The 15,102-nt window shown below is 38.1% G+C and overlaps 2 protein-coding genes across 2 annotated transcripts; both read left to right on the top strand.

Annotated features, from left to right (window-relative positions):
• Positions 1–487: 487 nt before the first annotated feature.
• On the top strand, positions 488–2,944 carry K441DRAFT_660871 (uncharacterized protein). Its single transcript, XM_067648781.1, has 9 exons — positions 488–1,011; positions 1,128–1,343; positions 1,397–1,583; positions 1,638–1,797; positions 1,850–1,861; positions 1,916–2,120; positions 2,183–2,538; positions 2,588–2,698; positions 2,755–2,944. Exons 1-8 carry the CDS (start codon positions 527–529, stop codon positions 2,611–2,613), a joined length of 1,647 nt encoding a protein of 548 aa, XP_067503546.1. The 5' UTR covers positions 488–526; the 3' UTR covers positions 2,614–2,698; positions 2,755–2,944.
• Positions 2,945–4,104: 1,160 nt separating this feature from the next.
• K441DRAFT_660870 (uncharacterized protein) lies at positions 4,105–4,499 on the top strand (the record flags this gene model as incomplete). The annotated part of the gene is made up of 2 exons (XM_067648780.1): positions 4,105–4,368; positions 4,427–4,499. A coding segment is annotated over one exon (249 nt), but the record flags the coding sequence as incomplete, so codon positions are not given.
• Positions 4,500–15,102: the final 10,603 nt, after the last annotated feature.

The raw sequence follows: 15,102 nt of genomic DNA, 5'->3' as shown, positions 1-15,102 counted from the left end.
GCATGTTTCTGCTTTTATATGACAATTTTTGGGGATTCTTTTGGTGTTGTCAGTGTCTTTTGAGTGTCATGGCCTAAAGCTGGAGTGTCAATACCAACTTTTGGCTAGATTGCAACTGGGTACGTAGGTCACTGTTATCATGAAATGACAGCTAGCTAAGCATTTTTGTGCTGTAATATACCTCCCTTGTGAAGTATTTTGGTAGGTAGGGAATTTGGTTGAGCGCACAAGCTGTTAACTAGTGCTTAGGGTGAGGAGATTTAAGTAAATTACGTCTAATCATATAGTTTCTGTAATAGCTTTCGTAGAAATGTTTGATGGAGCTCTCATTACGCTGAAGCAAGCCCTGGTCTGTATACAAAGACGTTGGTGGTGTTCGAGCTTTCTTTGACCCCCACTTGCCGTGGTAGCCCTGGGACTTGGCCAAAAATACGCGAAACGCAGGGATTGTCGAGAACCCGCTTACGATAGCGTCTTTGAACCTCTCCAACGAGCCTCCGCCGACAATGCAACTGCTGGTTCCATAATGCAAGAGTCTCGCAAGCTGCTCGAAGAAGGCTCTGCATCCGAGGATGATAGTGACAACGAGCTTGTCGTTCACCCTGGCCCTAGCCGCAGCCAAAGCCTAAGCCCCAGTCCGAGTAGCAGACCGAACAGCAACTCTCCACGCCCGCAGCAGAGACAGTCCTCCTTTGCCCAGCCGAGACCAGATGGCACTCCGCGGACCCCTAACAGAGTCAGGTTCCAAGAGCATACAGGGGATATTGGTGGCGCGAATGGACATACAGATTCTGGGTGGCTTGAGCTGGAAGCTGAGGACTACCTTGATGACAGGGGGAGACAAAATGGAAGAGGGCGTGAAAGAGTGCAACGCCTACCACTATTAACGGGTATTGAAGCGCCAAGTGTGACTGTAGCGGACGAGGCATTCGACCCAGCAGATCACCTAGAGAGCGCAAGACCAAAGAGTGGGATGCGTAGCGCGTTCATGAACATGGCAAATAGCATCATGTACGTGTGACATTTTTGGTCTCTCGGGTTTTATAGACACTTCCTCCAATCCCCAAATCACAATGAAAATACCCGGGTTTCATCTCGAATGCGTGCTGATCTTCATGATTTCAAAGTGGTGCAGGTATCATCGGACAGCCTTACGCATTCCGCCAAGCCGGCCTCATAACAGGAACACTGCTTCTCATTGGGCTTACAGTTACCGTAGATTGGACTATACGCCTCATTGTGATTAATTCGAAATTAAGCGGCGCCAATTCTTTTCAAGCAACTGTGGAACACTGTTTTGGAAAGACTGGGTTGATTGCGATATCAATCGCACAATGGGCGTTGTTAGTTTCACCGCACTCAAAGGCTGTTATTGAGGCCTGCTAATTGATGCCAGTGCATTTGGAGGCATGATCGCCTTCTGTATCATTATTGGCGATACCATACCGCATGTCATGAATGCTTTGTTTCCTTCGTTAGAAAACATGTCGTTTTTATGGCTTCTAACAAATCGACGTGCGGTTATTGTTATATTTATTCTTGGGATTTCGTATCCTCTTTCTTTGTACAGGGACATTGCAAAAGTGAGTCAACAATCAGATTTCATGAATTATTCTCGCAGGGCTGACATACAACAGTTGGCGAAAGCGAGCACATTAGCGTTAATCAGTATGGTTGTTATAATTGTCACAATTATTACACAGGGCTTCCGTGTCCCCTCGGAGTTACGCGGCGAATTGAAAGGTGGATTGCTAATCCACTCGGGGATTTTCCAAGCCATTGGCGTCATTTCCTTTGGTAATGCTCTGACGATGTTCTTTATAGAAATAGGGTTACTAACTCAGCATAGCATTTGTTTGCCGTAAGACATTCTATCCGTCCCCCCAAAACGCATCCCACTCATGATACCACTCAGATCATAATTCTCTCCTCATCTACGGCTCTCTTAAGAAGCCGACCATAGACCGCTTCGCACGCGTCACTCATTACTCCACCGGCATCTCAATGGTGGCGTGTCTAATTATGGCGCTCGCTGGCTACCTCACCTTCGGTGATAAGACGCAAGGAAACGTTCTCAACAACTTCCCAGCTGACAACATTATGGTCAATATTGCAAGATTGTAAGAATCTACTGTGCCGAATGACATAGTCCAAATATTGCTTTTGACTCACTCCACACTAGCTGCTTTGGGCTCAACATGCTTACCACTCTCCCTCTTGAGGCTTTCGTCTGTCGCGAAGTCATGACGAACTACTACTTTCCACACGAGCAGTGGGATCCAAATCGCCACCTCCTCTTCACCACTGTGCTAGTTGTGTCGGCCATGACACTCTCTCTATTGACCTGTGATCTCGGCGCTGTGTTTGAATTGATTGGAGCTACAAGCGCATGCGCCCTTGCTTATATCCTACCTCCTCTCTGCTTCATGAAGCTGAGTTCTAGGAGCTGGAAGACATATGCAGCGGGGTTGTGTGTGGCATTTGGGTGCACTGTCATGGGGATTAGTATGATGTTGGCAATTGCGAAGATCGTGAGAAGTAAGGTTTCGCGTCGTGATCTTCATTCATCACCTCTAACGTGGGATAGATGAGGGCGATACGGCCAAGTGTTGAGAGGGTTCTGAGCAAAAAATTTGCTGGCTGTTACTAACTTTATCAACAACACTTGGCGCTTGAGATGTGTTGATTTTACTTTTAAGTATGGCCTCCCCTTAACAAGTTGGGCCTCAACTGACCATTGTTTGCAACATTTAGATTTATTCTCTGGAAACATGGTGAATAGCTCAAAATCTCCCTGTTAACATTATAGATTGGGATGGAGAAAATGGCTTGAAGGCGTTGGGATCATCAATCGGTGCCGTGGTTGCGAGTACTTTTTGTATAACACTAAGAATTTGGTTTCTATCGAAACATGGAAGCTTTGCAATCTTGACTCAACCCTCTGACCTCTTTTATACTTCCGGTTATGCTCCCAACAACCGCGTATCTTGGCGCACAGTATTTATACCATCCCTCTCCCACCTTTGCAAACCACAAGTCTTCCGCTCATTAACCTGACCCTTTCGTATTTCTCTTTCACTTGGCCTTTCTACCCCTGTCGCTCTTTACTTTATTTTATTTGTTCGTCTTTTCATTTCCCCAACAAGCAAATGGTCCCTTTCAATTTACCTATAGAGCCCTCTGACCAATGAATTATTCGGCAGGACCTATCTCACTACATAAAACGACCTTACAGCATCTTTCTTTTAACTTCTACGCAGGATCATTACCTATATTACCACCACAGGCATTTGCCGATGCCATTTTGGAAACGTGTTCTTCGGCATCTAAGGGTTTTAAATACTCGACCTGTGCCAGCTATTTAATTCAACTTAGCCGAATACCGGTATTGAGGATCTATTCGCTCCAGCATTGTGGCAAACTATACGCGCAATTACTTTCCCTACAACTCTGTATCACTTTTATTCAGTGATCTACTTGGAGCGGGGTCTATTTGGAGCTCCAATGTGGATTCGGCTTCGATATGGATTTAGATTGGGCCTTCTGGTTGGTGGATTAGAGTGGATCTACGGTTGATTTGACTCTTGGAGCTCCAGATCTATACCCAATTCAAAGTGCGGCTGAGGAGGAATAGAGCGCTGAGGGGTCAGTGCAAAAGAAGAAGCCAATCGGCAAGTCTCTTAACTCTACCACTGATTCACTGTCTAATAAGTAGTGTATTAGCTATAGAATCTAGGACACCTGGCTGCTGTCACTTCTGCTGTTACGGTTCTGCATCTACACTTACTGTCGTGGTGTTGTATTCGACTTTCCTACCTCCGCGATGGAACGATATCTCTCAGTACGCCCGCCTCCACGTTACCCCCGCCCCAAAATCAATCAATTCGAAAGCCGACGACATAAAGGAGGTGGTTAAGTTTAAGCTGTAGGGCAAGAACTATATTCAATGTAACGCCTTAACGAAGAAACCGAAGCATACAAAGCAACGCACGTCACCCGTCGCTCTCGCTTGTAAATAGATATTATTAAGGCTAACGAGTGCCTCCGCCATTGGTACGGGCCTCCGCGCAAGGGCACGTTTAATAATATATGTTGGAGTTATAGAGGGAGGAGCCTACACAAATGGTACCACCAAAGGAGGCCTTAAAGGCTCGAGTTGCCGCGTATAAGGAAGCTATAGCAGCAAATGCAGTAGCAGAGGCACCTCCGGGGGAGCTAGGTGGGCCGGGTAAGCCAGTGGCTATAGAGCCAGATGATGACGAGAGTGAGAGCCACGATAAGGGCGCATATGCTGCCTTTAAGGAGGCGATTAAGGTAGAAGATCACGAAGCTTCTTATATAGAGGCTTTGTGATTTAGGGTTGATTTAGTACGTTCTTCTTTCCTTAACTTTTTCCTTACCTTCTGCCAAGACTTACTATTTATAGTATATATTTAATCTGGAGTCATATTGGAGTCCTAGAGCTCCACCGCCTCCTCGGCGTATGGAGTGGATTTGACCCCCAAATCCACTCCAGTCCAGTCCAATAAGATCACTGCTTTTATTTCTTTACGGTACGCGACTTTAATCACGGATCCTTTAAGCATCCATTCGACCTATTCATACTATTAGGTCATCAACTGGTCTTACACTACACGCCATAAGAAAGTGTGCTCCTCAGTGTAGTTGTTGTTTTGCCATCCATGATCCATATCTGGATGCTCTTTGCACACTTTTTCAGTATTCTCTCTGATTTGCTTCATCAGAATCGTAGGAGTTATGGCTTCTCCTCCCGGAACCTGAGTTGCGAAACTATTTGCAAGTGCCATAGATCCATATTTTAGTTTTATGTCCTTAGTATCACCTAACCCTTCTGGAGTTTGCATCTCAACCCAATCGCCCACAAAAAAGTTTGGTATGGGAACCCGCTCTTAAGGTATGTTAAAGAAACGGATTATAATTAGCAGCGGTACTGTTAATTGATTTATAGTAAAACCAGTGTGGCCAACAGGCAGCGTCGCTGGCAGCGTCGCTGACAGCTCGCTGCTGATGTAAGCAGTCAGTCAGCGTACATAGTTACAACAGCCAGTCAGCGTATATTTATGCAGCGCGCTGACAGCTCGCTGCTTAAGTGGTAAGGAAGGATCAATTTGGTGGTATTTTGAAGCCTTTTGTAGAAGTTGAGGATCTTCGGATCTCCGGTTAAAATTTAGGTGGGAAACCCNGGGATATTTATACTAAATTATATAGTTTTCTCTAAATTCCCCGTCGCGTCTATATACGCGTTTTGTCCACTAAATGCCAGCCTTTATTACAATAGGAAAATACAACGGGACCTTATATTTCCTACTAGAAATATAGTAGAGCTTCTTCCTCTAATTACTCCTTCCTTATTTAATTCTTAATTTACGTCCATAAAGCTTATAGACCTTGCGATTTACTACTTGTACTCCCCTTATAATTAAAGACATATTTAAACTAAATAAGTAGAACAACTCTATATAACGAGAGCCTCTACTAGCTGGCTAGAACTATCCCTTAACCCGTTAATTCGGGTCCTACGGTTATCGATAAGGGCCAGCCAATTAAATCAATAGAATTAAGACCCGTGCTCAGGAATACGAAGTTGGTAATATTACTTAATTCTCATACAAAATTGATATATAAGTTTATTCTTTGGAGTTGAGTCGCTTGATATAAGGCCTCTAGCAGTCGTTGTTCCTGTAGAACGGTATTTTGCAGATACTGCAGCCAAAAAGCGTCCTTAGAAGACGCCTGCGCCTATCCCATTTCTTACTATCGCGAGGCTTCCTTATAGTATTTAGTGAAAGCTCTAATAGAGCTTTTTAACGTCCTATATGCTCTACCTAAGTATATCTACTAGCCGTTACGTAAGCTAAGTAGTAAATAGGTTTATAAGATATCTTAATTAGCTTATACAGCTATATAGGAACCTATATAATATTATCTATAGAGCGTTAAGGAAGGTATTCGTGTTTATATATAAGAGCCTTTTACTTCTAAATTAAGCGTTTAAATAAGATATTGCGTAGATTAATTTAAAACTACTTATAGCCGTTATAACAGCCTTTATAATAATTAGTAGGACGGTAAAAATATAGTAGGAAGTAATTTTTAATTACTATATTAAGCAGGAATTGTAATAGAGGCTTCTAAGTCTACCTATAGATCCTCTATATTATAAAATACTATTATAATTAATCTATAATATCTACACCATATATATAGTAATTATAGTAGAAAATAAAGGTAGGAATAAGTAACTACTTTTATACCTTATTACTAAAGACCTTCTAAGTCTATCTAGCGCCGCTAAAGGTAAAAATAGGTTATTTTTATAAGTCCTTAATCTTTTATTAACCTAGCGATATATAATATTATTAGCTTTTAAGCCTTATTATAGAGGCGTTTAGCTTACTATTATTAACAGTACTTATAAAAAGCACTATATTAGCGTCTTTTTAAGCAAACTCTATTACCTAGCCGTTTTTAGAAAGCTTACTATATAATTCTCCCTATAGAATTTAAGCCGTATAAGTTAATTTAAGCTCTATAAGCCTCTAGCTAATTTACTTAATAGGTACCTTTTTTTTCTTTTTTTCTTTTATAGTTATAACTATCTTAATATCGCCTTTAAGGTCCCCCTGCTCCTTATATTATATTTTAGTTATATAAATAGTTCCTACGCCTCTAATACTAAGGCCTTATAGTTGTTTAAGAAGCTTAATACTTATAAATAGATTATTAAGCCAAATAACGTGCTTTCTAGGTGGGTAGAGGCGTTTATCTATTTTAGTATCTTTTTATAAAAGTAAATTAAGAACTACTGCCTACATCTTTAAAAAGCCTTTATTAATAAAAGACTTATCTAAATTAACTAGGCCCTTTTTATTACCTTTAGCGTGCTATATAAAGTCTAATATATAGCCCTTATTTACTAAAATCTATATCTTAAAGCCTTCTAGTATAGGTTTAGATGGAATATTAATAATCTTAGGTGCACGGCCTATAAAGCGTTAAATTATCTTATTAACGGTAAGGTATATTTTAGGCGTATAAAGCTTCCTATAGGTTAGCCAAATATATTTAGTAAGCTTGTTAACTTAATTAAATATAGATTTAGGTACTGTATTATCCTTTAGCTATAATAGTAAGGCTTAGAAAACTTAATAAAGGAACAAAAACTTTGGAGCTCTTGCTGCACCCGGCCTAAAAAGACCAAAACCAACCAAAAGAACCCTGAAAAACACCTAGAGAATCCCCCTAAGATGTATACATCGCAGGGGAGGCATATATTAAACAACGGTGGTTCGCACTCGCGCGCATCTACTAGAACTACGTCTAGTAATAGCCCTCTATAATAAGAACGGGTGAATACCACACTATAAAGCGGAAAGACCTCTATTAAGAAGGCATCTAACAAAATATAAAGCCTATTAAACGCGTCTAGTATCCGTAGTTACGGGGGAGCTACCATTAGCTATAACGAACTAATATAGCTAGTAGAATAGCTCCGCTAGTCTAGTAAACCTTAGGCGCCCCTCTAGCAAACCCTTAATTAAATCCTCTAACGGCTAAGTAAAATTAAAAATAAATAAAATCCCTCCTTACCGGTAAACCGCACCTAGGCCGCTATAGCTACGCGTCTATAGTATAGGGAACCTACCCCCCTAAAGATAATATCTGGGTATATAATTATAATACGACTAAATATAGAAAAAGTAGAGGGGCTTAGGGGATAATTAGAAATAAAAGTCCTTATAGAGATCTATAAAGAGGTCTACGACGCTATTATAGTCCGACACCTTAGGAGTAGAAATATTAGAGTTACCCTAAGGGACCAATAGGTAAAGGAACGAGCTATTAGGGTAGGGAATAGGCTAGGAAAACATATTGGCATAAAAGTGCTCCGTAAAGATTACCTAGTTAAAGTCTTAGTGGTTCTCCTAAGCCTTAGGGTAGAAAAGGGACGCTAGGCGGATAACATAGCAACTATATATAAGATAGTAAAATAAACGGAACGCCTTATACTAGGATTTAAAATTACCTAAATTTAATAGCTTTAATAGGAAAATATAAACTAAGTATATAATAAGAATAATAAAAGAATATAAGGGTTGCTAGAGACTTGCTAGGGAAACGCCGGTTAAACGTATGGCTCCCTTATTGTTAGTATATATACACTAAGAATGCAAAAACTCCTTATCCAAAAAGGTATTATTATAAATAGCCTTATATATAACGTAAGGCTCTATAACTATAGACTCCGCCTAAAATAATGCTATTACTATATATAATAGGGGCACACCTAATCTATATGCGCAGTATAGGTATGCTACGGCCACTATATAGGCCCCTACGATATAAGACACTGCTTAAATTAAGACTAAATAAAATGTATAAACTGCTACTAAAGTATACATAAGGTATAGAAGAGAGAAGACTGTATTAAATATAGGAGATAGAAGGTTAGGGCTTAACAGCTACGGGAATAACTGCACGCTAGGTTATATAAATGGAAATAATAGGTAATAAGCTAGGGGGGCGTAGGTGCCTTCCTAGCGTTCCCTACCTTTAATACTAGGGGGCTAGGCTAGCTATCCCAAGCCTTAACAGGCCAAAAGCGACGCTGTGTAATATTACTAGACTATATAGGGATATAAGGGTTATAGGGGACATAAGGGAGAGGACGCCCTATAGGAAGACCCTTATAGACAGCTATAGCAAGCTTAAGACCAGGATAATTAAGAATTAGACTTAACGCGGCAAATATAATATTCATAGCCGACTTTTAAAGGGTATATAGCTAACTAGTAAGAATAGGGGAAAAACTAGAGATAATAATAGATTTAAATATAGAAGCGCTAGTAGGAACATAAAACATGGGAATAAAAAGCTCTATATAAAATAAGTAGTAACTAGGGTGTAGATATAAGAGATAGAAGTTTTAAATATCCTAAAGAAAGTAGAAATAGAAGAAGCGAGGAATAATAAAAAGGTAAAGGACCCTTACCGGGGGTTCGCTACCTATCTATTATATAGTATAACTATAGTAATACAAACTACTATTTTATAAGGCCCTTACTAGACAGTCTAGACCTAGAGAAATATTATATCCTTACTATATAAGAGCCGTACTATAATACCTATATATAATTAATATACTGCCCCTAAGGATTCCAGCTCCTATATAAACCAAAAGCAGTTATATATATATACTTTATAATTAGCAAGACTATTAGCCTATCCTTATAGTTATAGTAGGTAGTTAATCTAAATATTATAGTTATAATAATCCAGATATATAGAGGACTGGTATAAATCATTAATATATATAACCCTAGGGTTAAAAGGGTCCCATAAATAGAGAATATTATATTAGTAATAAGCTTACTTAAAACCAAAGGCATAGAGTCTATCCTATTAGGAGATATAAACCTTTACTACCCGCGGTAGGGGGGTATCCACGTTACTACTAAATAATAGGTAGAGTGCCTACTAAAAGCTATAAACACCTAGGGCTTTAAGCTGGCCACCCCCCCTAGAGCAATTATATGGTAATAAGGATCCGCTAGAAGTATAATTAACCTTATATTTATAGACGAAGGCCTATACTAGAGACTTAAAAGGTATAACCCTAAAGAAAAATAGGCATTTACCTTAGACTATATCCCCATCTAGATATAGCTAGATTTGGATATTAAGGCGTAACTAAATAGCAAAAGATACGTAATAAAGATGCTTAAGGTAGATAGCTTCCTTAATATAGTTAAATAATAACTCTAAGACCTAGAAAAAATCCACCTAATACTAATCGAGCGAGGTTTATTAGCTACCCCTAAGGAAATTAACTAAAAACTAGAAAGGATCTAGGCAGCAATTAAAAACGGGCTAGAAGAGTACTGCCCGGTCTTAAGACTGGGCCCCTATACGCGATATACTTAGTCTATATAAGGCGCGGTTCTTATAGCTAGCCAATAACGAGTAAGAAGGAAATACTTAAGTAGCTATAACCCTAAAGATAAGAGATAATATAAAGATATAAGAAACCAGTTAAAGAATACCCTAAAAAAAGAAGTAAGGAATAACTAGAGATAATTTATAAATAAGTATATTTTTAACCCAAGCCTCCCCTATAATAAGGGCCTGTGGGCTATAATAAAATAGGTAAAGAAAAAGGTAGGGCGACTAGTAAAAGACCTATACCTACTACCCCTATAAAGAGTAGGGGAATTATAGGCCACTAATAATAATAATAAGAAGGTAAAGATCCTTATAAAAAGGTTCTTCCCCTAACCAGCTCTAGTAGACCTTAGTAACATTATAGGTAAAGCACTAGTAACTTACCTATAGGTTAATAGCAATATAATAATAGAGAAAATGGCTAAAACTATTAGCCGCCTTTTAAATAATATAGTACTAGGCCTAGATAGGATTTTAAATAAGGCCTTAAAGACTTATGGACTACTTATAGTACCCTAGCTTATAGATATAGCCAGAGTATACTTTACTATAGGCTACTACCTACGACTTGGAAGATTTATAACGATAGTTATCCTATAAAAAGAAGGTAAAGTAGATTACTTAATCCTAGGAAGCTACCGCCCTATTGCCTTAGAAAACACCCTTAATAAGATCTTAAAAAAGGTAATAGCGGACTATATAGTAGACATAGTTAAGAAACACGCCCTACTACTATAGAGCTAAATAGGGGCAAGAAAGAACCGCTTAACACTATTAGCACTTATGCTACTCGCTACCACTATTAAATCTGCATAGGCGATGCGAAGGGACTTTATAGTATTAATGCTTAGCCTAGACATTAGTAGCGCCTATAATAATATACCCTACGAGCGTCTTCTATATATCCTTAGGGCAAAAGGCTTCCTAAAATAGATTATATAATTTATTTAAGGGTTTATAGGTTAGAAAGAAATATTACTAGTCTTTAGCGGATACTAGAGCCCCCCTATTACAGTTGTAACAGGAATACTATAAGGATTACCCCTCTCGCCTATACTCTTCCTTTTCTTTATAAGTAACCTACTTAACTCCTTTAAGAAAGGGGCGACCTAGGGGATAGGCTTTGTTAATAATATAAACCTAATTATATACGGGCTATTAGCTATAAAGAATTGCAGAATGCTAAAGAAAGCTTATAATACCTATATAGAATAGGCAAGATAATATAAAGTTTAATTTTTACCAGAGAAATACTAGCTAATCTATTTTATAAGAAAACGTAACTAATCTATAGATCTCTAGTATATAATCCGTATCTAAGGCTTTAGGGGTTAACTAGTTTAGGGCCTAAGGGTATTAGGAGTATAGGTAGATAGTAAGCTTTAGTAAAGCGCATATATAGTATAAGCGGCCTATAAGGGCTAAGTATAGTATATTATATTATCTAGGATCGTTAATTCTATATAGGGCCTATACTTCTAAAGGTTACGCTTACTATATATAGTAGTTATCTAGCTAACTATAACGTATAAGTCTAGTATTTGGGCTATTAGAGAATCTAAAAAAGGCCCCCCTAAGTCGCTTCTTAAACTACGTTAAAAGGTCTAAATAGCCTACCTCTAGAGTATAATAGGCGGATATAAGCGAACGNCTACAGCACTACTTAAGAAGGAAGCTAATATTCCCCCCCTATAACTATATATTAAAGCCGCTGCAATATAAAGGGCCTAAAATAAATATAACTCTAATGTTATAAAGTATATTAAGACACGCTTAAATAAATTATAGAGGGACTTTAGGGCGCCCTATAGGAGAATAAACTAATAACCTTAAAGTAGGGAAGATATATTAGAGAAACAGGTAAAGAAAATAAAAGAAAAATAGTGCTGCTTTAGGGCTTAGGCTTATATAGAGGAGGAAGGGAGACGTATAAGAGGTTAGTAAAGATAATAGTAAGAAAGAGAAAGGAGCTAAAGTAGGGTATAAAAGAATGCTAGGAAATTATCTACCATAATATAATACTGGTTAGACTAACGCTAAAAAGGCGTATAGGAGTTAAAGGTATAGAGGCTAACTAAGGCAAGAGGAACCTAAGCTATAGTATAGTTAACGCTATAGGGGGTAAATACTTTAGGGCTCTAAGAAGGCCTAATAAAGGCAGAAAATATAATAGCGATACTGTTAGTCACATAGGGTGACTCACTAATAACAACTACTCGAGTAGGTTACAGTAATGTTAGTTAATAAAGCTTATTTATTAGAATAAGGGAGGGCGAGGAGCTTAAGACTCCTCGCTACGCTAGTTCCGCGGCGTTACGTAATAACCGCTTACCTTATTCCCGACACTAGCAACTCTTCTTTTATAGTTGCCATCTATATACAAATACTGCTTAACTAGCGTAACAAATACCAATCCTTCTTACTTACTATTACCATTGTAATATAAGTCTTACTATTCTAAAATTTGCCTCTTAGCACGTAGTGCTTTCTTACTTGGAGTCGTAAGTATATATTATATTAGGGCCGCTAAGGCGCTAGTTATAAGCAAGCCAATAGCGATTTTCTATCCCGGGGATAGAAAATCCTAATTAGCTGGGTTAAGTTAGGGTCTGCAGAATCTAGCTAATTAAATAACTTTAACCGGCGGTTAAAGTTCCTAGATATCTTAAGACCTTATATAACTAAGAAATTTTTAGGGACTCCCTTTTAACCTAACCTTTAACTTATATATATAGAGTATTTATATTAATAAACGTCTCTAGTGCCTTATTTAGGTTCGCCTTTATTATTACATCTACTGGGTTATTTTAGCTATTAATCTATTAAATCTTAAAGAGTTTTTAACGCTTGTAGGATTACTAAAGTGCCATAATATTAATTATAAGGCGCTTCTCCTTTATAGTACCAAGCTTAACTAAACACTTATAGAGGGAATATAAGTCGGTATATATAATTATAGGGATAATAGGAAGTTCAAGTCAATCTATAATTATCTTTAGGGTAGTTCTAATTACAATTACTATATTAACTCCGCCAACTATTCTATATATCTCTAACGCTAGAACGCTTTAAGTAACGCGCTTACTCTTAGTTAAGCTCTAATAAATAAGATTACCGTAGATNNTAAAGTCATTCTCTNTAGTANATTTNTTTNNAATAATAATNTTATATCCTAGCTAGNAGCTAAANTCTTTATTATTTATAAATAATCTATTAATAAATATAAAGAGCTTAGTGGTAGGAAGATTAATAGGCATATAGAATAGTCCCTAATTAAGATAGTTTATTTACCAGGAAAAACGCTTATTTAGAGCAAGAACGTTATCCTTAGTTAGTTCCTAGTGTTAAGCGGTAATAGAGAGATTAAATAAAGCCTTGGGTTAATAAATAGAAGTAACATAAGCTCTATAAGCGCGTTACTCCATATATCCTTACTTTAGAGAATTAACGTTAATAACGTTAATCTTCTTACCTTAACCCTTCTAGTGTAAAGTAATAGAATCCTTATTTAGGGAGAGGATATATTTATTAAAAAGTAATAGTGTTATTAAATTAAGCTTTTCCTTTAGCTTTGCCATAAGATTTACCTTTATTAGCTCGTCTTCTTTAAGAGCTAAAAACTAGTCGTCTCCTAAGATAATTATATCGTTAGTTTATATACCAACAATTCTAAATAGAGTTCCCGTAGTTATAATAAGAAAGTAGGGGTTAAATATAGAAGTAGTCATCAAAAGCTTCTCTTTATAGTGCTTACTATAGGTAGCTTACTAGTAAGTTCCTACCTCTGCAATTCTATATAATAGCTTAAGCACAACTATAATCGTATCTTTAGGATACTAGTAGTAAATTTACTCCGGAAGGTATGCTAATATTAAGCGCTAAAGGTACGTCTCTAATTAAGTATAGGCTTAAGTAATATCTCGTAAATAAACCGCTATTCTATTCTTTATTAAGGAGGAAGCTAGCGTAATAATAACTTACTAACTAGCTTATTAAATCGTAGGAGATTACGTAAGAATCACCTCCTTACTATTATTATTATAACCTTAGATAATAAGCCTTAATTTCTTAAATAGGGCGTTAATAGCTTTGCCCTTAATCTCGTTAACTATTCTTAACTTAAAGATATAAACTCTATCGAACTTAATAGGGTTATACTTCTTAAATTTAAAGACTCCTCTTACAATAAGACTATCGATCTCCTACTTATTAGATGCTTAGAAAGGAGCTCCTAGAGTTATAATATAACCTTCCTTTTAAAGCTATTTTATAAGTTTAAAGTTAGCCTTCTCCTTAGCTATTATAAAGGCCATTAATAGCTTAACTCTATTCTCAATAGCGGTAATAAATTACTCTTCGACAACTACCGCAATGCAATACTGGCTGGACCAACGCTGGAGAGGCGCATGGGAGTCAAAGGTACAGAGGTTAACTGAGGCAAGAAGAACCCAAGCCGTAGCATGGTCAACGCCATGGGGGGTAAACACTCTAGGGCTCTGAGAAGGCCTAACAAAGGCAGAAAACACAATAGCAACACTCTTAAGAATAGGTGTAATAGGACTAAAAGACTGGCTTTACTGGGTGGGTGTCCTAGTAGGTAGCCTAAGATGCGAATATAGCTGGCTAAGATAGACACCAAAGCACGTAATACTGCTATGCCCCTTACGTACTAACCAAGAAGTAATACTCTTAGTAGCTAGCATAGAGAACTATAAGACACTGCTCTCAATATAAAAAGGCCTTAAGGCGGTTACCTAGTAGCTTATTAGCTAAAATATACTAAACCAGTTCTGGGTTATAAAGGAAATAGTAATAGAAGGCAGGGGGGCGAGCAACGGGTGCCCCCTGATGACTCTATAGCAGTAGAGTAAAGTTTACGATACTAGCGCGTCCGTAGGCTTGTTACGGCAGCAGTGGTTCCTAAGGAGGTCAAAAAGTAAGGTAGCAGGAGCACCACAAGTAACTCGCAGGCGCCTCGCAGGCGCCTCGCAGGCGAGTCCCAAAAGGCGGGGAGATAGATCACGGGGTTTTCTCAAATAGAGTTTTCTCCCCACATGTATATAAGGAGTAGTCCGCGTAGGCCCAATAAGGATCCAAATCGGACGTTAAGCAATGAATTATTATTAAATTACTCTTCGA

Source organism: Cenococcum geophilum, assembly GCF_001692895.1.
Source record: "Cenococcum geophilum 1.58 unplaced genomic scaffold K441scaffold_24, whole genome shotgun sequence".
In the NCBI taxonomy this organism is placed as follows: Eukaryota; Fungi; Ascomycota; class Dothideomycetes; order Gloniales; family Gloniaceae; genus Cenococcum; species Cenococcum geophilum.
Note: the sequence above shows the minus strand (reverse complement) of the source record. Positions and strands in the feature narration are given on the sequence as shown.